General features: G+C 35.1%; 5 protein-coding genes and 3 non-coding genes across 13 annotated transcripts in view; 5 read left to right on the forward strand and 3 right to left on the reverse strand.

The window, feature by feature from the left end:
* The window catches only part of LOC122570489, a 65,776-nt gene extending 61,788 nt beyond the window's left edge, over window positions 1-3,988 (reverse strand). The window contains exons 1-4 of one of the 3 annotated variants that reach the window (XM_043732860.1): window positions 3,592-3,988; window positions 2,874-3,056; window positions 2,546-2,663; window positions 1,914-2,024 (exon numbers count right to left, since the gene is read on the reverse strand). In XM_043732860.1, coding sequence (XP_043588795.1) covers window positions 1,914-2,024; window positions 2,546-2,548 — 114 coding nt within the window. In that variant the 5' untranslated portion in view covers window positions 2,549-2,663; window positions 2,874-3,056; window positions 3,592-3,988. Of the gene's footprint in view, window positions 1-1,913; window positions 2,025-2,545; window positions 2,664-2,873 lie in introns of all 3 variants that reach the window. The other 2 variants (XM_043732861.1, XM_043732862.1) reach the window with 2 other exon arrangements.
* A 581-nt stretch (window positions 3,989-4,569) lies between these two features.
* On the reverse strand, window positions 4,570-7,978 carry LOC122570490 (adult-specific cuticular protein ACP-22-like). The gene is made up of 4 exons (XM_043732863.1): window positions 7,624-7,978; window positions 6,943-7,009; window positions 6,635-6,874; window positions 4,570-6,326 (listed from the first exon to the last, which is right to left on the reverse strand). Exons 1-4 carry the CDS (start codon window positions 7,636-7,638, stop codon window positions 6,166-6,168), a joined length of 483 nt encoding a protein of 160 aa, XP_043588798.1. The 5' UTR covers window positions 7,639-7,978; the 3' UTR covers window positions 4,570-6,165.
* Window positions 7,979-9,496: 1,518 nt separating this feature from the next.
* Window positions 9,497-19,316, reverse strand: LOC122570485 (D-beta-hydroxybutyrate dehydrogenase, mitochondrial). Its single transcript, XM_043732853.1, has 6 exons — window positions 17,559-19,316; window positions 11,809-12,035; window positions 11,459-11,696; window positions 10,282-10,434; window positions 9,990-10,197; window positions 9,497-9,853 (listed from the first exon to the last, which is right to left on the reverse strand). The coding sequence occupies exons 2-6, from the start codon at window positions 12,013-12,015 to the stop codon at window positions 9,697-9,699; spliced, it is 963 nt and encodes a 320-aa protein (XP_043588788.1). The 5' UTR covers window positions 12,016-12,035; window positions 17,559-19,316; the 3' UTR covers window positions 9,497-9,696.
* Window positions 19,317-19,715: 399 nt separating this feature from the next.
* LOC122570487 (tRNA N(3)-methylcytidine methyltransferase METTL6) lies at window positions 19,716-22,667 on the forward strand. Of its 4 annotated transcripts, XM_043732856.1 has the most exons (10): window positions 19,722-19,818; window positions 19,896-20,279; window positions 20,350-20,495; window positions 20,571-20,714; window positions 20,813-20,977; window positions 21,164-21,211; window positions 21,606-21,651; window positions 22,044-22,136; window positions 22,321-22,379; window positions 22,558-22,667. In XM_043732856.1, the coding sequence occupies exons 2-5, from the start codon at window positions 19,905-19,907 to the stop codon at window positions 20,967-20,969; spliced, it is 822 nt and encodes a 273-aa protein (XP_043588791.1). In that variant the 5' UTR covers window positions 19,722-19,818; window positions 19,896-19,904; the 3' UTR covers window positions 20,970-20,977; window positions 21,164-21,211; window positions 21,606-21,651; window positions 22,044-22,136; window positions 22,321-22,379; window positions 22,558-22,667. The 4 variants fall into 4 exon arrangements, with proteins under 4 accessions (XP_043588793.1, XP_043588794.1, XP_043588792.1 ...); XM_043732858.1 differs by having other exon boundaries at window positions 19,716-20,279; window positions 20,830-20,977; XM_043732859.1 differs by having other exon boundaries at window positions 19,716-20,279; window positions 20,830-20,977; window positions 21,169-21,211.
* LOC122571276 lies at window positions 21,014-21,096 on the forward strand. The gene has a single exon (XR_006318012.1). It is a non-coding gene; the product is annotated as a small nucleolar RNA snR60/Z15/Z230/Z193/J17 (small nucleolar RNA).
* Window positions 21,455-21,539, forward strand: LOC122571275. The gene has a single exon (XR_006318011.1). It is a non-coding gene; the product is annotated as a small nucleolar RNA snR60/Z15/Z230/Z193/J17 (small nucleolar RNA).
* Window positions 21,892-21,974, forward strand: LOC122571281. The gene has a single exon (XR_006318016.1). It is a non-coding gene; the product is annotated as a small nucleolar RNA snR60/Z15/Z230/Z193/J17 (small nucleolar RNA).
* A 1,741-nt stretch (window positions 22,668-24,408) lies between the features above and the next one.
* Window positions 24,409-25,642, forward strand: LOC122570464. The gene is made up of 2 exons (XM_043732792.1): window positions 24,409-24,640; window positions 25,091-25,642. Exons 1-2 carry the CDS (start codon window positions 24,626-24,628, stop codon window positions 25,361-25,363), a joined length of 288 nt encoding a protein of 95 aa, XP_043588727.1. The 5' UTR covers window positions 24,409-24,625; the 3' UTR covers window positions 25,364-25,642.
* The last annotated feature ends 803 nt before the right edge of the window (window positions 25,643-26,445 follow it).

A 26,445-nucleotide genomic window follows, 5' to 3' on the forward strand; every position in this document is an offset into this window, starting at 1 on the left:
CCAGCCTCGCCGTCGATTTTTCAAATCAATTTTCCTGAAACAGGTTGGACACGCGAAAACGCGCCTACCCGACCAGAGACTGTGCCAACCTGCTCAGCCCTACCTACTTATAATTAACAATCACACCAGAAAGTATGCTACCTATCCTACCTAGCCCTATAATTAAAAAATGGCAAAACAGGCACGCCAACACACTCACTCCACGGTTCTCACACATAACCCGGGCGCAAGAGCCTACACTAGAGAAACGTCCCGGGACGCCTCCGACACCCGAGTTTGGCACGCAACCTTCACGCTCTAATTTACATAGCATTTTCCTAAAATCGACTGACGTTGGCTACCGACCGTTGCATACAAATTTTTTGCATGTTTTGATTTTAATTAGAATTAATTCGAAGCATATTTGAATTCCAATATTAATTAAATATACATAATTGTGCGTGATTATATGTATATTAACTAAAGAAATAATATTATTAAATAGACGATACACAGTCTGATATCATTGTAATGAAAGGCAAGGTTAATAACCTGCTGTACATATTTAATAACACTGTCATTGTAAATTGTAATCATACTTCTGAAATTTCTAAGTGTTTGAAAATTATAATAAATAGAAAAAACGACGCAATTCCACAGTCTAGCCACGCATACACACACACACACACATACATACAATGTGGAAAATACGTCGTGCATGATATACTAACGCAACGTCAGTCGCTGAGAAATTAGGTATTAAGTTTATAATCACCTTGTCTACTACCTGTCTCCTACCTAAGCAGCATCTGGACACGTGAGTGAGGTTCTAGCAATAAATATGGAAGAGATTAAACCTGAAAATCCTAGGCTGAAATATGATGAATTGCAATATTTCGTATATTTTGTATCTAACGGCCTAATATTTCTCGAGTTCGTAGTTCAATTTTATTTCCAATTTTAACAGCTTTATATTTTACTTTATCTCATTACTTTAATGAATTACTAAACTACTACACAAAAATGAAAAAAAGTTAATAAGAAATATATTTCTTAAAGAACAGATTAAAATTCGAATACAAATTTAGTATTTATATGGATATATAATAAATAGTATTTATATGGATAAATAACAATGAAATATCCTCAGGAGATTCCTTTATCAAAACACATCTTTGAAAACATAAACATAAAAAAGTGTTTAAAACTTGTTTTGATTCTGAAATCTGCCTGTCGCGAAGTGTCTTCTTGCACGTGGAAATTTGATACATTCTTGGACGGACAAGATTACAATTTGGTATCTTTTGTCTTCAATATATTTCACATGTCAAATTTCACTCAAATAATATCCACTCACATGGAACTCAAATAATAAAATTGTTCCATATTATAATGAAACAGAAGATAAAATTAAATATTATTCATGGAAACTCATTAACACTATAATAATTTTAGTCATATGTAATTGAAATCTCTCATAATAACGAAGCCTGAGGGTATCAGACTTTTCCACTACGATATAACTAAATGAAGTTATTTCGTTATTTATTACAATATTCATGTTTTATTTATTAATAAATATGTAATGTCCGGATATTTAATCCCTCTACATAATCATATAAACTTTGATTTTATAAATAATTCTGTATTTTACGATTTTGAACCATAGATACATATAATAATTATCAACGTTACATTATTCATGTCAATACTTTATATTGAAATACAAAAACACGATGTGCAAGAAAACCTATCCTGAACTAATAAATAAAACACAGACAAGTAACGTTACTACTCACGAATATATTAAATATCCGCGGTCACTATGCTCGTCAAAAATTCTACGTAATACAACCAGTCACCCGTGCCGATTCGGACCTTTCATCCTACGACATGATTGAGTGACCAGAGGAACAAAAATGTCTGCGACTCACCATTAGATACGAAGAACGCTGCTCGATGTCGATGACCCGAGGGTAGTTATTGAGAAGCCCATCAAATAAGATCCACAAAATTCCCCTGAAGAAGGGGAAACTCGAAGAAATCTGTAACAAAACGTGGAATACTGTAATTTGTTCTTAAAAATAATATTGACTATTTGAAAGTTTTAAAACAATTTGAAGTGTTTAAATTTTCAACAGATTTTATTTTTTAATTAATACGAATGAAAGAAAGAAAAATGTGAAATGACAATATTATCACAGACAATTGTACGATACAAAATGTAAAAGTTATTTTAATTTTTCAACAAAGTCTAGAGAATTTAGGTTGAATTAATGTTAAAATATTCGTTTAATTTCATTGAAATCAAAAAGTAATTTAACATATTCGAATTAAAAATAGTGATTTGTTTAATATCACATATTTTCACCTTAGTCTTTGTAGTAAATTGTGAAATTATAAAAAATATCATATTAGGTACATATTAATTATGTTAGTATCGTGAATTATTTGTGAGGAATGTTGTTGCATCAATTGAATACCAAATAAACATGACAACTATCTTATAAAAAGATGAAACAATGTAAAAATACGTTTGCCCTAATGAGAATAAATCAAACGTTACCATATTTCTGTGAGAAGTTAGCAAATCGAATATCGTTAAACATCATGGCGTCCTCCCAATACTTTGTACTCCTCCCAATTCTTGTTTCAATACGATGTTTCTCTCGCAATCAACGAACCTGCACGAAAGAGAATCAAAACTATCAAATAAATGTATAAAGGCAACAGATTATATAAAAACGAATAAATGATGAAGATCAATTACCATTTTGAAAGCTTATAATACGAAGTACTAATAAATGTAACGATCTATAAATGAAACTATCAAAGAAAGAAAGATAATTTAGTTATAAATTATGATATTTTATAAATTATTGAGTAAAACGTACGTTAATTAAATGAGGTTAATCGTAGCCTGGATGTAAACGGTGAAAGGATGACGACGAAGGTATTACGCAGTTAACAAACGCCATGTTCGGGTGATACATCTTAACGCCTCGATTTTCGACAATAGAATAACCCCCCCGCGCAACAGGTTCACGTTGCAAGCTACGTAATTCGGTGGGGTGGGGCTACAAACACACACGAGTAAGATTCGGTTGATATCCTACAGAAACAAATTTTTTTTACTAGATACGTAGCTACTAGATACGTTGATGTTTACAGTAAATTTCTTGTAGTTTCTATATGTGTTTATTTTCAGATTGGTCTCAAATTTGACAATATAATCACAATAGTCACAATAGAATGTTAATGCAAAACGTTTTATACGATACAAACGGTCATTTCTCGTTACAATGCTAATGCGAAATATTTTATATCATACACGTAATCATATCTCATTACGATGCTAATGCAAAATGTTTTACATTATACATATAACATATATAAATATTTCCCACAGTGAATATTGCAATACTCTTGTGAATTACTGTATGTAGAAATACAATAAGTACATATATATGTATATATTCACTCTTGACCACCATCAGTAATCGGATTGGGTGGATATATGTATGTAATAACTCTTCTAAATATTACTCATTATTCTAAATCGCAGATGAATTCGACAATACAAAAATAAATCTAAAAACTATATATATTTACCTGACGATTTCTAAATGAACCGTTCTCGAATCTTCTTGCTGTGCTTTTCGTCCAAGAGTAACAACATTTCTACAGTTCTGTTGCCCACCAATATGATATATCGATCGCGAGAAATTTATATCGATTGCGATTGAACATTGCGATATATAATTGCGTATTTCGCCGTTTCATTGGCGCTGTTATCTCTACCACGTATAAGAACATTGCGCGCGCATTTCGTACAGAGATACATTGTCTAACTTGAAACAAAAAATAAAAAGCTCCATTCTTTTATCCTTCTCGCCTATTAAATAATACAATTGATTTAGAAAAATATCTATATCTTATTTTTTAACGTTTGATTTAAGTCAAATAAATGTATTCTAATTTTAAGTGTGAATTTTAAGTTTTATTAACTTAATGAATTTAATTTGGTAGTTCGTAATGTCGTAATGCCTCTTCACATCTCAATGATTTTATTCCCCCCCTCCCAAATAATTTCTATTATATATATAAAAAATAGTTCTTCTATTATACATGCTGTTCGAAAATACATGCTCTGTAACACCGACTATTCAGAAATTTCATTACGCCATCTACAATTTATAACATGGCACGCCGTTTATTTAAACAAAGTTTTAGTTAAAGCTCGATTAACTGAACTTTTGGTAATTCAATTTATGCATTTGAATACGAATTCCTGTTATATGAATGAAAAATCTTAGGTAATAAGAAGAATCAGTATGATCTTTTTATATAAACTATTTGTCTCACGATAGGTTTAAAGAAAGGAAATTCCACCATATATTAAATAAAAATCATAGACATTAGTGAATAAAATAACGTAAGTAATTAAATTAATAATTGAACTAACAAAATACTTTAACGTAGTCTTACATTAGAAGATAAAACAGAGTTGCGTGTGTGAAAATATATTAATAATTAATTACATATTTAATAATTAATTGTCGTTAACGACTAGGAATTAAAAAATTGAAACGAAGTGACTCGAAAAAAGATATATTAAACAAGAAACACATCTTTTTATCCGGGAGATCATATGCATAGAAAGATGTTTCGATATTTCAATGAATGTACATCTCTCACTGTCTCGCAGGAAAATACGAATACTTTGCTCCATAACGTAGATTGTATATATTTTAACAAAGTTTTTATACAATATTAAAATCATTTAAATGCATTTTTGTAACAGAATTGTTGGATTCACGATTTTCACAGGATTAGATAAATAAATGTATCCATTCTGAAGAAGATGGAAGCGTAAGAGGATAGCAAGAGACGTGAGATTATATAAGTGGAACAAGTTAACTCCGTCCACTTTGTCGACATATTTCTTTTGCAAGGAAAGCTTATTTCACGTAGTCTACTCGTAATCCATCCGTTTACTTTAGTAAGGACTGTATCGATCTGCGCTGCGCGTTGCAGCGCGCATTCGTATACGGAATGAATATGCGTCATTTGTGCGTGAGTACATAGGGAGTAGCTTGGTTGCGATGAATTACTGATTCAGATCGTTTTCATGGGCCAGTCGTTTAATAAAGTATTTATATTGTATTATCAGTTGCAATGCAAAATCCGAAACCTCCTACGATATGGAGTGGACACACATAATCTTCATAAAGTGATTCAACCTCTGTTAGTACATTGAAAACTATATTAAAAAGAAAGATTTATACGCCAGTTTTACTATAAATATTAAATGAAAAATATGTTATGTTCTTTTCAATAGACGAAATCATTTTCCAAGCGATACGTAAAGGATGGAAACGGTGGCAAACTCTGTCAGCTAATTACTTTAACGAGCTTCAAGTGGCATTTGACCATCGCAAGAGTCGGCGACGCGAAAATATAGTCGGCGATGCGATATACAGAACCAGAACTAGAAGGTGTTACATATCCTACACGTCACTGCAGAAGCAAGAGGATTGTACGTCCTCGTATTTTTAGAAGCGGAATAATGCGTTTGTATTCCTGAATAAGTTTCGTGAAATTTTATCGTTTGCTAGAATTTGAATCTTCCTTTTTGAACGACGTCTGGATGAAGGAAAGTTTGAGATAACTTGGGTAAATTTGGTTAATTTAATTACAGAAGTTACTTCCTCTGTTTGCGTTATGAAAAATTTACTCAGAGCTTTAATTTAAAGAAGAAATATTTGAAAGCAATGCATATTTTATTTTAATTGCTCTATCTATGAAAAAAGGAAGAATTAGGTACATTGTTATGATTTGCATTCGTGAAACTTCGAACTGACAAGAAATTGTAGTTTCTACGCAACGTTGATAAAAATTATTGAAACATATGAATCGTACATACATATTCCCATGTAAATGTTCGTAACATGATTACAACCGTATTGAATGTTAATTTTTTATTCTCGGATATTTAGTTAAGTCAACTTAACGTTTGATTTGTTTTTTAATGTATTTTCTGCTTAATATTCTTTAACGTGACAACAACAAGAACAAAATTGTAGTCTGTATAATAATAATAAATACATTGTGCGTGTAACAATAACGGTAACAATATGAATTCAATAACAACGATATTGAGATAAATAAAAGATATCGTGTAATTTATCTATGCGAATGTCCACCATAAGTGCCACCAGAATGATCATTTCCTCCATAATTATGAACCTCCGCGAAGAAACCTCCATGGGGATGAGAATGATATTTTACGCTCCTCATGTTGCCACCAGGTTCGTGAATATGGTACTCTCCTTCGACCTCTTTCCCTGCGATTTAAAATATTTTTATCAATCATTCTCTAAGAGGCACGCGTTCACTCGAATATTCGTATTAACGATTCAAAGACACAAAATATCCTTACGCCAGTGTCATATTATTATTCTTTTCGTTGTAAATTGGGAAAAACGTCTTAGAACTTGGGACTGGTCGACAAACAAACTCGCAACTAGTTCTAATTAACAGGAAGTTCCACTGTCCAATTAATTCAAGGTTCTAATTAAGAGCACGAAATCAAGTCTCGGTACACTTTCTTGTCGGCGCTCGATCAATGTTTTGAGCTTGGCAGTATACGTACCGTCGCGATGCTCCTTCTGTCCATGGTAATCCTTAGTGTGTTTATCATCCACACCATAAGCGAACTTATACTTAGGATGGGCCTTGTAATCGTGATGATGATGGCCGTGTTTGTCTTTCCAACTGATCTCTTCGTGATGGCCCACCACGGGTCCAGAAAAGTGATGAAAGGAATACGCATGACCATGACCTCCACCCCCACTGTGTCCGGCTCTATCTACGCTACCAGTGTTTTCGTCGTCTAAAATTAAATGTAGTAACTTTATTTTTAAATTTCAACATTAGTACAATATTTGACCGATATCATACCTTCGTGGAACATTTTTAGTTGAGCACTAGCAAAGGTGATCGAGATCAGAGCAAAAACAACTAAGTTCTGAAAGCGAATAAGACAAGAAAAGGATTGTCAATTTTTAATCTGCCTTCTGACGTAGAGCATGCGGTTGGATGGAAAGTTGTGGCAAAAATATCTCGAAAATTAATCGTGAAAATCGAACGCTGGAAGAACACGACAGAAATTCATTTTAATCATAGAAGGTCGCGCATTCTGGGTAGAAAATTGCAAAAGGAGAACCCGTTATTCTTTCTCAGAAATATGGATGATAAGCGGAACAGACTCGCAGAGGCGATTTTCCCGATCGCATAAAGACTTCTAGAACATGCTGCGTTTTTACTTTACGATTACGACTTTGTAATACTTTGTCACGGATCCCGTGATCCGTTTTACGGAACGTCGCCCCACTCTTTAATCAATAACATCGGTGAAACTTGAAATTGGAACGATCGATCGCATTAGACCCGTCTGCCAGCATTCCTTCGTTCGACGAACTGTTCAAGTTGTCTGCGTTGTAATCCTTGCTTAATTGTTTCTCGACGAATTTGTATCAAGTAAACGTGTCAATAATCGCAACGCTAACTTTCACCAATAATCTCAAGTAAGACGTAATGCGTTCGCCGCTACTTTCCAACACTTGTATCCTCTGTATTCACCTGTAGCAACGCCATATTTGCCCCTTTGCAGGATCACGAATAGACTGATTATTGGATCGCAAAAATCCTATTTTATAAGAGCGTTCAGCTCACGAAAGAAAGAACTCATTAAAGCATTAATTTATTTGTCATAGCTTGTCAGTGATTTCAATAGAGTGAGAGGCAAAGCTAGTATTGCTCGCTGGACCGAATGTTTTTTAAAAGTTGCCGTTACAGTTCTAGTTTTCGTCATAGCCAGCCACGGATTGACATCGAAATTATATTGTGATGTAAAAGCTTGACAAAAATGCATTTCGAAACACTTGGCGAACCAAGAAATTCAGGTTTCCTGTTTCAAAATACCTTTGCAGAGGCGATTTCATGGTCCGGATATACAAAAAATCGATTGAAACGATCTGCTAACGAAACGCAAATTTTTCACTTGAAACATGAATCACACGATCGAACCGATGATATTTACGCATGCCGTTCATAAACTTGAACTTTAATTTGAAGTTGTGCTCGTTATTATCCAAATTCAAGTATATGCAAATGCATTACCGATACTTTAGTAGATTTAATCGGCACGAAAATCTGCGATAATTCTAGAATTATAGAGCTACAATTATTCTCACGTTGACTCTGCTCAATTTCATTGAAGAAATCGTCCTATCATATATTCGATCAACAACGTAAATTAGACTGTCAAGATTAATGAGTAATAAATTGCGTGTTTTCGACGATAGAGCGAACGAGTGTCAATATGTCGCCTGAATAGCCGCATCCCAGCATGGCAATACAGTTTATTGTTGAATTTATTGCATTTCCGCGCAGCATTCGCTCGCATGATACATTCATTCCTGACTGAATTGTAATCTATCGATTCGATGTAAAGTCAAATACCCTCTCCTCCTTTCTCCCCTCTCTCTAGGAATATATCTCTTTGATTTAATGATTATCACCGTTGTATGTTGCTAATGTATGTTGGCCAATGAAATATTTTTGACGAATTGCCTTATGAATTATTAACGAATTTATCATCGAAGTTGCATTAACGTTACGTTTATTGAAAATCCCATGCAATTATGTAAATGTATTTTAGGAACGCAGATGAAGCTACAGTTTTCTAATTCGTCAACCTTTCATGTACCTTTTTTGTTTCCGGTATCGGAAAAAGATTATGCACGGTCTGATGATTAATTGGGATAGGGTTTCATGCGACAATAATACTCAACTTTATAATATTTTCTGCAGCGTACTTATCTCCGTGGGGCATATTTTTCAAATATAGTTTTGCTCGTGTTTTAGCTAATTCTCACACGATTCGGCAATAACTCGATGATTTACGAAACAGGTTTTCGGAACTAGCGACGAAGAAATTGAGTAATGTTTCTTTTAGTCGTCAAAATTGCGCAACTGAAAGAAACTGCGCGTACGCCTTTACTCGATGAACTTTAGAAATTCAACAGTATTAATCTGTGGCTTGACAATGCAAATTGTTCATTTAAATTTCCGTGTTGCGGATATGATATTTATCGGTTACACGAATTCAAAGTTGCACATCAGTTACAAGCAAATTCGTTATTAATTCAGACGCTTGCGAATTACCCGTGAAACTCGCGATGGGTACTATCGTTAGCGAAACTAATATACATACATAGTTTCTGGTGATTACCAACTATGTAATAGGAACTAAATAATTTACAATACCAACGTGCCATGTACATATATTTGAACAGAAGTTATTTGATTTCAGTTTATTGACTGGGAAAACTTTCTGCATCTGTAATGTCAATGTTTGAAATTATAATCGGAAGGAGACAACAAAGGAGACTTTGAAATTAATTACAGGTTTTTGTTAACATTGTATTAATTACAAAACTGTACATATCCTTGAAAATGTAAGCCTCTCGCGCATCGATACATCTAACAAGATGATTTAAAATTAAAAGGTTAAGGTGAATCTAGTGTAAAATTTACCGATGTTAAGATAACAAACATTAGTCTTACAAGGTATTAGTGACTGATACTTAATTTCACGTAATACTAATTAAAGTTTGCGTATACGTTAACATCCATTAATTGAAAATTGGTTTATCTACAGAAGAGCCTCGTCTTGACAACCATGTCGTAAGAAATACGTGGGCAAGGTGACGTTAGTGCAGGGATTAATGAGTTTTGAATGGCATGTGTAGATACAGGCGCGGTCCATGTTCCCTCGGAAGATATTATTCCAGACTCTACGTCGGAGCTGAAAATAAAAGCATTTCTTACTTTAGCTTTAAAGATATCGACTGTCGAAATCGAAAACTTTGATGTCAAAGTGCACGCTGTACCGTTGTATTGGAGTGTTACAAGTTACTATGATATAACATTTGGAATCTTACGTCTTGAGAACAGGTGAATTGTAAAGTATAAGAGGATTCACGGGTGGCGGTCTAAGGAGAACGACGTCAACCCCGGAGGATTGTAGTTCGCTTTTTAATGCTTCTGCAGCTCCTTCTACGGCTTTTCTGGACGCACTGTACGCTACCAGTCCTGTTCCAATTTTGGTACCGTAGCTTGTCGTGGAATCGCCCAAGAGAATGATGCGTCCTTCGAAAGAAATACGTTCTTTATAACTTGCTATGGGATAGAAGATCTTGCGTGTATGTTTTCAAATTTAAAATTGAAACAGACCTCTTTTTACGCGCAATAGAGGAATGAACATTCTCGCCGTCCTAAGTGGCGCCACTAAGTTATGTCGTAACATCGATTCCCACGCGGAACTCGGTTGTCTCTCTATGGCACCTGATAAGGCCAAACCGCCAGTGTACACGATTGCCCAGAGACCTGTAATCGAACAAAGTTGGAACATCAGTGTAAAATAGAGAGTTTGGACAACGCGACAGATACAGCGAAGATGGAATTGCGTCCTTGCGAAATTTTTACCAGATCTAATACAGATGTCGAAAGCTAATGGGACCTTAGCAATGAAAACTACGATCTGCTTGAAGAATTTGCTAGAGAAAGAATACTGAAAAAACAGGAGGAACGATATATATCGAAGTATCGAGTCTAATATAATTGCGTTATAAACCGATGTTTGCGAAGATATGGAAAGCAAGAAATATGAATTGAAATTGATTCATTTCCTTCGACGAGCGATTGCCAGTAGCCGTAGCTTGGATTTGTTCTTTTCAACCAAGCACTTTCTAGGAAATCGAAAAATTTGATAGCTATCGAATCTTTGCGGTTAGTAAATTTGAAAGCTCTATTCCATGCATCTCTGTTATATGTGATCCATTTTCTTCGTGTCCTAGCTATACGATGGAACTCGGTGAGTGTTATATCGAGACGAATAACTGACGGAAATCATTGCGAAAGAAATTTCCGATCTTACGTCGATGTTATCATTTATATCTCAGGCTACAATTTCAATTTGAAATTTTAGCATAACTTAAATATTCTTTATAAAATTTCGCACGCGCCTTTAGATTCGTATAATTAAATAACACGGTAGCGACTTAAAGTCGAAATGAATAGCCTGGAGCACACAGCTGGCCATTGATGAACGGTAGTGCGAGAAGTTTCTGAAACAAAACTCGAACACCGTGCGAAACTTAATTAACTTTCCTTCAAGATAACACGATTTTTGGTTAATTAAGTATCCCATCTGTTCATTCGACAGCGGCTAGAGATATTCGTTAAAGGGTCTTCAACTTTTCTTTCGAAATATGACTCGAAACTATCGGCGAGAATAAGTTCAGTACTTTGTAATTGAGATTGTAACGAATAGAACTATGAAAAAAATGACCGGGATCCAATAAAAGCATGGAGCGTGTTCGATCTTCGCATTAAATCGACAATCGCTTGCCATCTTCGCCAGCCGGAAGTTTCGCCCTAACTGCATCCAAACAAGCGCGTAAACTGTCCTCCCTCGTTGAGTCCAACTCCAACGGTACGATTCGACCGCGAGCACGTATTTCCGGATCTTGTGTGTTCCCTTGAACTGTGTTCGTCGGATCCTCCTCCCTTTCTTTCTGTTGTTCTATCGCCCTTACGATTTTCATTGATGGCGAATTTCCAGAAGGATCCAATAGACCAGCAAATACCTGTGCGACAAATGATCCAGCTTACAAAAAGGATATTTCTATGTAATATCGTCGTTAATTTCTTTAGAAAGAAAAATGATCGCGCAAAGTATGGAAACACAACGGGTATTACCTTGTAACCAGCTTCGTAAAGTGCAAGGGCGATCTGCAGGCCTACGGATGTATCGCAGCTGGTCACGAGTACATGAAGTTTGTTACGAGTCTCGTACTCGTCGGTGGCGTTCCTCGATTGCCGCATTAGGTAGGCCAACAGGGCAGCGGCTATCGAACAGAGAGCTAATATTTGTAGGGCCAAAATGGCCCCAGTCTCAGCATCCATCCTGCCAGGTAATATTCAATCTGCAAAGCAGAAGTTACATCTCTATTACGGTACAATTCAAGCCAGATCACACGGATCATTCCACTTCCGCAATGCGTCGAAATAGTTTCTCATAGCTGTTATGGTACAACTTAGCGCTAAATTTCATATTGCAGTTTCACATACTAATATATTTACAACCTCGATTTCACCACTTCGCATCATTCGAAACATACTATGTATTAACTACGTTTGAATACGTAGTTCAAGGATAAATATGCTAGGGAAAATTACATCAGTATTTTCTCACATCTGCAACATTAATTGACAAACCTACGGACTTCGAGTCATCGAACTTAATGAGAACGTGGATGACATCCGCGCCTCTTACGTTCCATAATGTTTACGGAATTTTATAAATTTGGTCCGTTCGATTACATGATGTTAAAATTTCAATCTCATTGCACAATATCTTTCTACGATGAATTTACTCCGTACACATCGATATTATTTGTATCAACGTTTTCGATAGCGGCACGCAACCCGTATAAATCCACCGCGAAGCGTAATTCTGTGCACGAATGCCGTTGACAGCCGATCAATCAATAATGATGCCATAAGGCATAGTATATTTAACCTAGACCCGCGACAACGAAATTGCTGCGAAATGGTCGGACAGCGACGATACAACAAATCAAGGATTTTCACGCGTATTGTCAGCCGATCGTGTTATTTCATTCCATAAAGAATTGCTGATGGCCTCGGTGTTTTCATCGATTACTGACATCTCGCAGTAGTATTTCATACCGGTGAGACATTATGTAGTCTAACTATCTCCTGAGATAAAATATATTTCTCGACTACATCTTAATGTAGTCGAGAGTAATGTCATTTTATAATAACAACGTGAAAGTAAATAAATTAGAAATCAATTCTCCGATGCATTTCTATGCAAAGAATATCATTTTTCTCGTTAACTTCCATATTTTCAGAATAACGAAGAACTTGAATTTCTTTTTCTTTTAGAAAGTCTATTTTCATGTTTCACTCTGTAATTGAATTCTTTGATAACAATTTGACGATATAACGATATTCTAAAAAATTTTATCAAAAAGATTTCACGGCAATATTTTTTTTCGATATGGTGCAAAATGTTGTGGAGTTTCCCAATACTAAAAGCCTTTTTAACTAACAGGTACATACACGTTGGATGGAATTCAATTAAAGATACCTTTTGTTTCCATTATACGGTTAATAATACAGAAAATAGAAAACGGAGATTTCACTTATTTGCGACGAAATAATTGCAGTAAGTCGTTTATAAATAATTTTTCCTCAAATTATTCATGAAAAGGTACCTGTTAGTTGGAGAGATTTCTAACCGTAAAATCAAGGAAGTTTTCGCGAACGAAATCATAGAAAGGAAGAACTCGTATTTGAAATTTAATGCAATAAATTGTAATGATTCAATAACGTCGGGAACGTGTCTACGCGAGGGTATCACGGCGAAACACATCGCAAATTCTGTTTTTCCCGCGAAAAGTGAAGGGCGATGGAAAGGTTTTTGCTCAACGCAATGACTCGCCTTTCTAAAGTGTATCTGAGTTCAGCGAGGCGTGGTTTAAAGCCGCTTCTATTTTTCTTCACAGCTGACCATCGATCGTCATCGTTGCAACAAACTTTGTTTTGATTCGTAAAGTTGAACATAAGTCACTTTCAAATTTCACAATCATGAAAATCGCTGATCAAATATTCATCGATTTTTGCAAAGTAATTTCTTAAAGTAATTCGCGAGCATAATTTATTTGGAATGAAACCGATTTGAACTGTCGGTCGACTTTCGTGTCAGTTATCCATTCATGAAAATGGTCACGTATCGGAATCGTCTCTCCTCTAGGGCTCGTAAAAATCTCGAGTTTCCGCGCGCGAGTAGCCGCAAATGCTCACCTCTTGTATCGAACAATATACCTAGAAAGCGTATCGTTGAAAATTACACTCGGCTGATGCCCGGAGTATTCAGAGAGATTTGGTTTTCAATGATAAGCTTCGATTTCAAACGGAATATGAGAGTTCACTGGCTGATGCAAATTATTTGAGGAAAGTGCATGCCGATTACACATGATAAATTATATTTTTGTCATCTAAAAGCTAACGGAAATACCATGTGACCAGAATTAATACTTTCGAACGCTTCCATTGGTACCATTGATTGCAACTGATGCATTATTTTTGTTACATGTGATCGCGCCTCGCTGTGCTAGTAATGAAAAGTCCGAATATATTTAAAATTGATGCATTTGCTATAAAATTGCGCGTATTCCGCTTTTACGAATAACGTATGGATGCATGAAATATCTTAATCTGAAAAGAGAAACTGTCTTTAGTTTATAAACACCTGCAATTTTTTAAAGAATCTTCGTGTATACAGAGCTCCAGATGAGAAGGCAATGGAAATACATATACGCACGAACAAGTTTGTTTGTGCGCCTCGATTGCGTGCCAAATCATGGCGGTTAACTTTCTCTGGAATGCAGGTACAGAAAGAAACCTGCCTGAAAGACAGGTGCTACGAAATTATGGAAGCTTATCCAAGATCTCTCAAATACCGCATCTGTTTTTTTACAACCTAACTCTCGGTGAAACGTTCAGTTTTTATTTCCTTTCTATTTTTTCTTAATTAATTTATCAATCAGTTAGCACAGAGTTCAAACCTTATTAAGTCGGTAAAATAATTGTTCGCGTTATTCAGGAGATAAGCAGGAGAGTATGCGTAGCATTTGAAATTTGTAACTAAAAGAAAACATTATACGCGTGAAAATAGTGTGGAGAATTTTTTCGATTTAAGAGAGAAAGCAAGTGTCAATATTTAAACTCACGTGCTGCATAAATGATAGGAATTTGCAGGGATGCACAGACATCGTATACATTTTATCTAGAAAGGTAGATAAAATTCAAGGTTCGTAAAATAAATTATTCTTCTTCTTTTGACTTAATATTATAAATTAGCAATATCATTAATAATTATACGCTCCCACAATTTCATTCGAGCGAAACGAAGTAAAAGGCAAGTCGAGTTGACATTTATTTGCAAATTAGCTCGTTCGGTAGATCCATAAAATATTTTCGTTATCGGGAAAAACTGTTTTATTGCTTTATCGCTGTTACACTGAAACGAGATTATTTACACCTTTCGTTCTGTATCGAAACCGAGATGGATATAAAAAAGATAACGTCAGTTGTGAGCTGAAGCTTAAAAAAGGACGTCTACTTTGCTACTTTCTTTATCAAACGGCAACTACGATCGTGATGTCATGCCAATAAGCTGCTATGTCATGTCTATTAATCGCTAATGCTGCGTGAGGTATGCACCAGCTGGAATGTTGGGAGTTACACGAATTACACGTATATGGGTGTTCTAGACACGCGTTTAGAAGCGGCAATACACAAGTATCGAGACGGTCAGAATGGGTCTGGACCTTCGTATCTATGGTATGTACGGACGAATCACATTTCGTGGTCGCATTATCGAATTGCAGGAGTTTATTCGCTCGTACTAATTTCGATGGGAATGTAGAAATATCGATTAGAGGCTTGGCCTCTCCTCCGTGTGCTCCTTCTGATCTAGAATCTTGCCCAACAATCCTGGGCTCTCTGCGCCCGCGCGATGGAACATTGCAACGTTCCATTACCTGACCGATAGAAATCTTACTAAAATAATTCCAACGAAAACGCTCGAATATGTCGAAAGTTATACGCGGTTATTAAAACTTGGCGATCGCGGAATCGGAATATTCTCTCGTCCTCCGAGCATGAAATATTCAAATTAATATGTACATATGCATCGTGGTTCCCGCTATTTTTATGTAGGCGGTTGAATCCCGCTAGAGAATTAACCTAGTCCGTGCTCGAATCGTTCGAGGAAAGCACGAAGCTTAGCGCGCGATTTAACGGAGTTTCCTGGGCAACCAGGCGGCTATTTTCTTTATGATCGTAAGAAATATTAGCGAAGGACTGGCATTCGCAGCGCTGAAACCGTACATCGCCGTGTAAGCAGCGGCAACTAACAGTTGCGTAGATACATCCAACAGTACAGATAAACGTGCAACGGTACTCCATGTTGACCGCGAGTGACCGCGTGGAAAAGTTAAATGCTTGCGATCCGCAAATATCATTCGGCTGCTATTTGCATGATAATCATCGCAATGTTTACGTGGCACTTTGCTCTTCCGTATATGTTACGTAACTATGCAATGCTTATAGCTGAAGATCAATTGAAGAAAAAGTTTCCCGACGTTAAATTGTCCGTGCGAAAGTAGTGAAAAAGCCTAAATAGATTAAGTTATTGGTTACGCAAGTGGTCTAACTAAACCGATACGTGACGTCAGCCGTGGCAATTATATAACGATATCGCGAATCCTTGGAACTTGATTTGACGAGCTCGCACCTTGCGGACGTGTACGTACTGACATCTCATTCATATATTAGCGACCACATGCCACGATACCCGCTTAGAAAGTTTAGGCCAAGCACTTTTCCTGCAGTTAATTGGAAAGCTGAATACGATTTGGCCATCGAGGAACGAGAAAAATTGCGTGGCACTGTAGTTCCCCTTTTTGTATGCATAAATTTCCAACGACTGAAATTTTCTTATCGTAATCGTTAAAACAAACACGAATCTATTTAAGCTTGCATATTTCTGCGCCAACATTTATCGGATTCTACACCTTCATGCGAACTAAATGAGAATTCTGTAAGCTTCTACGAACGAAAGTATCGTTGCAGCGTTGCACGAACAACTCTTTGTTTCGATTAGTTGTTAAGCGAAGATCGTTGCTTCCGCTTCGAAACCTCCGATTATCGCTGCTGGCGTCAACGGAACGAGACGGTTGCTAAGATGTTTGGTCGATCAACAATGTAAATAGTTGCAACATTTGCGAGAGTTCAGAAGTTTTTACAATTTTTTATAAAAAAAGAAACTATGTTACTAAAAAATAAGTAAAAATAAACAGATGGTCTCGCTCGACTTTCGAAAAACAAGATAAGTTAATAATATGTACATATATCGCTTACAATATTTTTGCCCGAACGCATAAAGAACGGCTTACAATGATCGTTTAATGTCCATGTTTTACTATATAATTTTTTACATGTTACGCGCCACTCGGTTTCTCGATTCACGCTCTGCTTCATCCTTAATCAATTTATCGCTTCATTGCAATTGTAGATGAGACGAGTATAATATTAATCGTAAAATCTTTATTGACCTGCCATTCTCACCACGTTTGATATATTTAAGAGTAATTTTAATAACTATGTTCGACGATAGATTTGCTCGTTAAAGCTCTTAGATATGCGAAACAAATGCGATCATATACATGGATATATTTCCTTGAAATTTGAATATGTCACTGGACAGACACTATAAAGAAGTAAACGAAAAGATTTTGTGATATCGAGATATTGTGATTTAACACGAACATTTCTTAATATTTCTATTTATTAAAGTGGCAATATTCTCAATAAAAAAATAATAATAAATATATTGAGTGAAAAGCAACGCTTACTTGAATTTGACAGAAGAGTTGTGGACGTCGAGGTCACGTACTTAGTCACGTCACTTTGGTATTCGATGGCCTCTTGTCAAGAAAATTCGGCACACTCGAAAACAACACAAAGCGAGAAAACAGCGGATTTACGAGCACTCGAAAGTACCGGCGAGCGGCAGGCCCCGACGCGTGTTTCTACGGCACAACTGGCTTTCGAGAATTCCCGCTTGGAATGCCCACGAGGACGAACGGTATAAGATGCTTCGACGTTGGCTGTCTCGACAAATGGAAAAGGCACGGTCGAAGCATCTTCGCCGCGCCTACAATTATGTGTCCGTGTCTATCGCTCCTCAATGCTCTTCGACTTTCAATTGCCTACACCTCCGTCGATGTTAATTTCTAAAGAACGGGCTGTTTAACGTGCCTCGAATTTTCTTCAAATAAATCACGAGTTTTTCAAATTAGTTTGAGAATGACTGAATTATTACTTATGTGATGTCAACTTCGTGTTTCACTGTAAAGGAAAGTGACGAACGCGGAGAAATTTCTTTATATTACGTAAAAACACTTGTTCCGGTTACGCTGAAATACGGAATACGTAAATTTACGGCAAGGGACTTCAGCGATTTAGGAAAAAATTCATTTTAATTTGCTTAAAGTAAAGCAGGTTTACGACTTTTCTCTTTTATTGCCACGCAGATATGGTGGATCGTCTTTTACTCGTTTTCCCCGCACAAAATAAAATAGAATGTGGCGACAGGATTTCTGAAGACATGGTCACGTAATCAATTTTGTGGGGAAAAAATGATGGCTTACTGGTGGCTTAATGAGAATGTCGCGTCGGTAGGATTTGAAATTACGTGGATCAGAGAAACTCACTAGGTAGGCGTAATATGCAGCATCGACAAAAAAAGATTCGCTTAATATCTTGATCTCTTTTATAGCGAAATAATACTTTTTTCTTTAATCATTCTTAATATGTGCATTTCTTGCAACATTCCTCAACGTGTTAGCAGCTTTAAACATCTCTGAGACGTCCTCTTGAAAAAAGATATCAATTATTTCTAAATTTATAGAAGCCACCAAATACATTATTCGAAGAAGCACTAACGACTACGAGTTGCGGAACGTGTTTTTCATTTCATTCAGTTAATCTATCGTCATATCTTCCGTCAAGCCCTCTACAAAATTCTGGTCCGCAATGACCTACATACTACTTGATCGATTAATTTTCCTTTGACCTCGTTCTTTTTGCAAATTATGAGGTATTTGCAAATCATAATACGATAAATGATGAAGCAACAACGGAAATATAATAATGGAAGATCTAAATTATGGAATTAACAGAGTATTAGAGAGTTTATTATTGATTTCACGAAGATAACAATTACTATTCGAGGGGTTGGTGCAGTAAATGGCATTGTTGTTAATAAAGTATCTTATTTTATCGCATGCACTTTCGATGCCATCCATGCCAATGAAATTTGAACAAGTACGTATCTGATGATGATTATCTTTGTCGTCCATAAACATTTGATATTTCTTATCTACAATGAATTTTATAGAGCAATTACAAATCCTAAACGAAATAGTACAATCATCGTATAAATTTCAGTCACGATTAACCCCTTTCAGCACTGTGTCATCGTGTGACAATGCTGTACGCAGTCAGAAAATATTCGTTTCGTACGGCGACCGAATATTAATTTATCGAATAAGTTCATGCGTGGAATTCATACTAATGATGTTCATTGTCTTATAAAGTTAAATTAAACTCAAGAAATTAAAACAACGAGATCAATGTTACATTAATTAGGAGATGTTATTCGAATAAAACATTGCGAGATATTAAAATTTTGATGAATACGTAATATTAGGAAAATATTAATAATAGGGTAATATAATAGTATATTCAGGAAACGGTACAAAAACTGTTTAGCACAATAATGATACGTTTTTCCTAATTCTACAATTATCGTATGCATTATAATCGTACTAATATCCCATTTCTTGCAAAAGAATGACAGTGCTTAGGGATTTTAGAGTATAAATTTCCCTAGTATATAAGATGGCCGTCCTGATGTCACTAGTCTACGCAGATTATTCTAGCGCATGACGTGGTGGGGAGATATCCATGTTACGCATGTTCAGCACCGGCACGTTCTTCGTTCATTTCCTTTTGGGACTCGAAGGTGGGAGGTTGTTTTATTGAGTGATTGTTTGGCTTCAATAACCGTTTCTTTATACCCGCGTAGATGTTTCATCTAATTACGACAAGGTACACTTGTAAATTCAAAGAGGTTTTTAAGAAATTTACACTGCTTTTCAATTCACAAAATTTTTATTACGACAAAGTTTGGGAAAATGGCTGAATCTGTAAAGAATAGTGAATATGTAGGCCACGTGGCGAAGAAACTCACTCAAGAGGAAATCGAGAAAATGCAGGCGCAAAATTCGCGATTAGTTTCTGAATTTCGGGCTAATCAACTGGAAAAAGATGCTAAAAAGCATTGGGACTTGTTTTATAAACGAAACGATACTAGATTCTTTAAAGATAGACACTGGACTACCAGAGAGTTCCATGAATTGCTAGGCTTGGGTACGGAAGACGATCAAAAGATCCTTCTAGAAGTCGGATGCGGTGTTGGAAATTTCATATATCCATTGATCGAAGATGGATTGAAGTTTAAAATGATATTTGCCTGTGATCTTTCTCCTAGAGCCGTGGAGTTAACAAAGGTACATATTTATTAATTCTCTAATTAATGTGTCTGTACGATTAAGTGCCTCACACTCTTATTCTTTGCAGAAACATATATTATATGATCCAAAAAATATGAACATTTTCCAAACTGATATTACGACAGAAAATTGTTTTCGCGAGGTGGATTACTCGGTGAATATAGTAACATTAATATTTGTATTGTCGGCTATTAATCCAACAAATTTTAGAACGTGAGCTATACTCTATACGTAATTTTTTACTTTACGGCAATTGTTGCCGATTTATTAAAAATTATAATATTTTAGAGTTGTGAAAAACTTGTATAACGTTCTTGATATTGGAGGGATAGTGCTTTTTAGAGACTATGGTCTGTATGATATGGCTCAATTAAGATTTAAACCTGGTCACAAAATCAGTGAAAATCTATATATGCGACAAGATGGAACTAGGTAAAATTTATTTACATTTTTCAACGTATCACGAATTAATGTTACGTTCAAAATATATCATGTTTGACAACAAAGTTAATGTCAATATCTCATTTCAGGACGTATTATTTTTCAGAGGAAGAAGTATTAAACTTATTTGAATCAATTGGCTTTAAAGTTTTATCATGCAGTTACGTACAAAGACGTACTATAAATTTGAAAGAAAAAATAGATGTACCAAGAATTTTTGTACAAGGAAAATTTGAGAAGTCTTAATAATAATGGTATGTCTTCGTTGGTTATTAAAAAGGACTATCTTTAATGTACAAATGATGAGTTCATAGTTCAACTGATTTAGAATGAAGAGTTACTTAAATGTCTTTCGCTCCTATCTGATAACTTCATGAGAAATAAATAAAATATTTACTTGCTTAAGAATTTTCATATCAATATATGTATATGTGTTTCAGAGCAGTTATATGGCTGAATGGGTGTAACTACACTACAATATTACATATGTGAGTAATTTCTTTTGTCTGCATGAAATGTCATATGATTTTAAAATTAATCACGCAATGACGTAAACATATTTTGAGTGAATTAAATAAAAGATCGTAAGTTCAGGAAAAGAGATATGGACGTTTAGAAGATATAGAATTACGTTGAATTTGTGATACATTAATCTGTATCCCTTCTAAAATTACGACAATATTATATCTTTTCTGTAGAATGTAAAATGTTAAGAATATTTTGATTTGGAATAAAAATTTATGATGAATTTATAGTTCAGCCGATTTAGAATGAAGAACTATTTAAATGTCTTTCGCTCCTATCTGATAATTTCAGACTAAATATATAAAATATCTTATTGCTTGAAAGTTTTTAAATCAGCATATATTTGTTTTGTTTCAGAGTGGTTGTATGACTCAATGAAAATGATTACAGCAATATGGCACCTGTAAGTAGTAGCATTTTTCTTTTACCTGGATGAAATGTAATATGATCGTGAAATTAATTGTGCGATAAAGTAAACACATGTTAGTGAATTAAATAAAAAATTGGAAGTCAAGGAAAAGAGATATAGAAGTTTCACGTAGAATGTGTTATACATCAGACTATATCACCTCTAAAATTACGACCACATTATATTTTTTTCTATAGAATGTGAAATATTAAAAATATTTTGATTCAGAATAAATAAAATTTATGATGAGTTCATAGTTCAACTGATCTAGAATGTAGAATTACTTATATGTCTTTCGCTCCTATCTGATAACTTTTTGACGATATTAAATATGCAATGTAATAAATACCGATTTTATTGTAACGTTGTTTTTCTTTTTGTTACAGAGTGTTAATTGCTGGATCTGCGATTAATAAGAGTTGAATGTAACTAGTCATAAATGTTTTTGAAGTATCGGGATATTTGCGTTTCTTAAACCAGTGAGTGTTTCTTATGTAACTTTTAATATAAATATTAATTTCCCATTTCAATGATGTATTTGTAGATGTTTTTGATTTTTTATGATATATATACGCATATTTCGTCACTACCTCTGAGAACAAAAGATATTTTTAAATATAATATTTGTCCTCTGAAGAAAATAAGAAAGTTTTCTTTTTACAGAAAGCGCTTTGTACCTTAAACAAGAAAATTTGGATGAATCTACAGATCTTGAGATATAGGTAAATATTTAATTTAAAAAATACATAACTTTTCAACTATGTCATTTTAATGATGAATAAAATTGATATGATTTTAATGATTGAAATTCCATTAGCTCTATCTGAAAGTGTCTAATACGTATCTGTTGATCTTTGAAATAAAAAGAGCATATTAAAACAATACCTTCTTATGTTACAGATTATCAAGAGGGATATTACTATGGAAAATGTAATGTAAATTATATCTGTGTTATTAATATATGTACACTTATGTGTGTAATACGTAATAAATAAAGCTATGTAATTGAATTATTATTTTTATTTGTACCCTTTTTCATACATCTATTCTTCTATGAAATACCTATAATAGGTTCTTGGCTGTAATTAAATTCGTTACATTAAAATTCATGAGAAAATATTAGCAAGGTATCGATATCGTGTTCCCAAGAAGGATTTGAAAGCGAAGCCGCAAAGACGAATAAATTGCACCGAGATTATTAATTAAGCAAAAACGTGCCGCGTTCCCATTTCCTTCATTCGTGTAAGCGTTTAAAACGATGAATGTAAATTATAAAATTTTTTAGTACAATACGAAGCATTCCCGTCAAATATTACAGATACATATGATATGTACAAATAATTAGTAAATTTATCGAATGAATTATTTTGATACGCTACATACGCAGACAAAGATAATCTTTCTAAATGTAATATTTAAAATAATAAAAAGAACACAAATATCTGCCTTTCTAAAAGAAATCTGATAATAAGAGATTGATGAGGACTATTTTCATTTTTTTGGCCTTGAAATTTCAATTCGCAGTCAACTATCACATCATTAAATTATAATAGTTTATTTGAAAAAAGTGTTACTCTATACGTAAACACGTATAATTTTACATTTCTTATAATTATGTTTGTGCATATGCAATCAGGTCGACCAGAGAACCGGATCCAATATTATGAGAACACGAAGTTTTTTACCAATTTAGGTTCCCGAAATGGGATTTTTTGTTTCTACCAGATTTGAATGGAAACAGATAAAAAAAATGGTCGAAGGAATCACTATTCGCAGAAAATGCAGATGAATTCAAAATACCGGTGGAATCGGTATGCAAACGGTCACCCACCGATTTAGCAAAGCCTGGCAATACGCATGCGTCGTAGAGGACGTTAGGCAATGACCGGGATTTCCCCCGAAATTTAAATTCAAATCGTCAAGGGCATGCCCTTCGATCGTGAGGTGCGTTTGATTTCGAATTCGATCCTTACGGTATCTATTATAATCAATCGACCGTATTGCATTGTCGCAAAACGTATTATTTTGATTATTTATGTATTTCATTTCTTTCTTCATTTCTGGATCTAATGTCACACTATATAATCCAGTCTAAACTCTACTTTTTAACAAAACATTTACAATCTTCATTTTTTGTAGGAATAGCATATAAAAATTATGCGTTTCAATTAAACATATCTATAATCTCAATATCGTGCAAAATCGTAACCAAGATGTTCTTTACCGCTCATGAAGGCGATGGTTGTGCATTATAAATATTCCATGTATCAGATAATGTCGTTTTTCCTTCATATGATTTATTGTTTTTATTCGCCAAATGTTGCAGAAAGAACTTGTTTAAAAATATTTTTCCTTAAATCGTTGACAAATAAAATGTATTGACATTCTTATTATTACGGTATAGTTGTCCGGTACTCTCAATATCGAAAAGAAACTTTCTCATTTTTTTTCTAGTTTTATTCAAAGTTACATATTACAGTCGTTAAAGTTCAGAGAACTTGTTACAATTATATCACGACGTAAAGAAGAGTTATTACGTCGTATGAGGTAAACGTAAAACACTTTCGTTCGTATTTGGCCGATTGCCAAGGTCCCTTGCTTCACCCGCGTGCCGTGCATCAGAGGTTGTACTTACACGGGATTGCTTCGGGAATACGTGAACGAGATTCCTTAGCAGACCTCGTCGTCTCCGACAACGTTGACAGCACACGTACTTACACAGGTTACGTATGTGACTCCGTAAACAATAGGACGTGTAACAACCCCGTGCAACATCCACCAGCTCACGCACACACGCTTGATACACGTACGATACGCGTGTCCTCGTACATTGATCAATCGGTGAGTGACGCGCATAGGACAATCCGCTCGTCAGGTATATAAAGGTATCCACCAAAAAGCAAGAGCATCATTCACTCCCAGTTCAACACACGAGCTGATCTCCAAAGATCTACCAAACCTATCAACAATGAAGTGCTTCGTTGTAAGTAAAATAATTACGCTTCTACGTAACAAACGTTTAATAAAAGCATTGTATAATTTCATTTCTCTTTATTCAACGTTTGCTGTTTTGCGAATGCAGCAAAGACATGTGTCGTGAATTGAAATTATGACCGCACTGTGGTTTGACAAAATATAGGTATCCTAGTAGCTGGAAAATTAAATATATTCTATGGAAAACGTATAGTTTGCAGCGATTCAATAACGCATAGAATTCAGTTGCTCTTATAAGCATAAGGACAATGCCGATTTACTAAAACTTTTGATTACTAAAACGGAAAATAAGATATAATTAAATAAAATATCATAGAGTCGTGATTCTCTTCCAATTTTCATTCACTTATCAATTGCAATCGAATCAGCAAACTGAGATTGCATATTCGCGAAGGAAAACTATCGATATAAATACTAAATTATTGCTATTTATTTTCAGGCTATCGTTCTCTTGGCTCTGTTCGCTGTAGCCTTCGCTGCAGAGAAACCAGCAGAACCTGAAAAGATTGAACAGCTGTCAAACGCAGAAGCTGCGGAGGCACCAAGAGACAAGAGAGGCCTATTGCTGAGCTACACTGCACCAGTTGCACCAGTTGCACCAGTTGCATACACTTCTTATGCTGCAGCACCAATTACCTACAGTGCTAGTTACAGCCTGCCCTATGCCTACCGCTCGTACCCTTACTACTACAACTCTTACTATCTGGGTTAAATCACATGGTTTAAAGCTAACACCATGGGATGTTCGTAATTAAGACTAAGGAAACGATAATGGCAATTGCAAGGATTTTTAACTGAATCGTTTACGCCACATTAGTTTAAATAAGCCCAGGATAAAAGCTAAACAAAATGTGTTCCGATGTTAACATTCAGCGCGCTCACCACTATTCTTGAATGTAATTTCCAATGTACACGTGTTTCGGCATACTCATGTTAAATACGATACTTTGTTATATGTTACAATGTTAAATACAGAATACAATTCAATTTATACATGTTCAGCATTATTTTCCCCATATATTTAGTATAATGACGAATCATCTAACTACAGTTACTGGAACTGTATTAACGAATGTACGTGGAAAATAATATTCGATCCAATCTATAAGCAATCGATGATTTAAATTCTGCTTTTAATATAGACACAATGTATCCTATGGCAGTATATGATTCACAATACGATCTTATTAAATATGCACCTATGGCTTCATCTCTAATATAAAAATGCATGTTACATTGTCGTTACGTTGGTGCATTGTCACACAGTAGACTTCCTGTCACAGGGAACAGCAAGTAGCAACAAATGACATCATCGGATGCAGTTTGGCGTTGCAATTTGAGCGTCATTTGGGATAGTTATGCAGTTATAGTTATGCAGTCATAGTTATGCAGGGATAGTTATCAAGTCATTAGAATAGCGAAACGAAGCTATGCCCGATGTTGGCGTCGGCACATTGTTTCCGTCTATTACTAATAAACGCGTGCATGTATAAAGAATGCGCCATATCGCGATTCCTTCGCTAGTCGATAAATGCTATGCAAATTGATAAAAATGGGACGCGATGAATTTTAAGGGCGAATCTTGGAAACCAGAAATTCGTGAATCTATGATTATATGATACTCTATAGTACACAGATCGTGTTATCTAATCGAGATACTTTTGATAAATCGAAATGGGTAACTGAAAGCGACGTTTGAAACATTTCAAAGAATTCGAGCACGCGTGACTTACGTATAATCAGGAATTACACAATACGAATATATCACGATAAACGAATACTTATTCCGTATTC

This window comes from Bombus pyrosoma, linkage group LG9 (genome assembly GCF_014825855.1).
Source record: "Bombus pyrosoma isolate SC7728 linkage group LG9, ASM1482585v1, whole genome shotgun sequence".
NCBI lineage: Eukaryota > Metazoa > Arthropoda > Insecta > Hymenoptera > Apidae > Bombus > Bombus pyrosoma.

Coding starts and splice junctions, on each gene's coding strand:
- LOC122570487 (XM_043732857.1), top strand. CDS start 19,905: ATGGCTGAATCTGTAAAGAATAGTGAATATGTAGGCCACGTGGCGAAG. Junction 20,496..20,570: donor AATCCAACAAATTTTAGAAC/GTGAGCTATACT, acceptor ATAATATTTTAG/AGTTGTGAAAAACTTGTATA. Junction 20,715..20,812: donor ATGCGACAAGATGGAACTAG/GTAAAATTTATT, acceptor ATCTCATTTCAG/GACGTATTATTTTTCAGAGG.
- LOC122570490 (XM_043732863.1), bottom strand. Junction 6,875..6,942: donor ACTAAAAATGTTCCACGAAG/GTATGATATCGG, acceptor ATTTAATTTTAG/ACGACGAAAACACTGGTAGC. Junction 6,327..6,634: donor ACAGAAGGAGCATCGCGACG/GTACGTATACTG, acceptor TTTAAATCGCAG/GGAAAGAGGTCGAAGGAGAG.
- LOC122570485 (XM_043732853.1), bottom strand. CDS start 12,015: ATGGATGCTGAGACTGGGGCCATTTTGGCCCTACAAATATTAGCTCTC. Junction 10,435..11,458: donor ACTTCCGGCTGGCGAAGATG/GCAAGCGATTGT, acceptor GTTCGATTACAG/GTCTCTGGGCAATCGTGTAC. Junction 9,854..9,989: donor AATTCACCTGTTCTCAAGAC/GTAAGATTCCAA, acceptor TTTTATTTTCAG/CTCCGACGTAGAGTCTGGAA.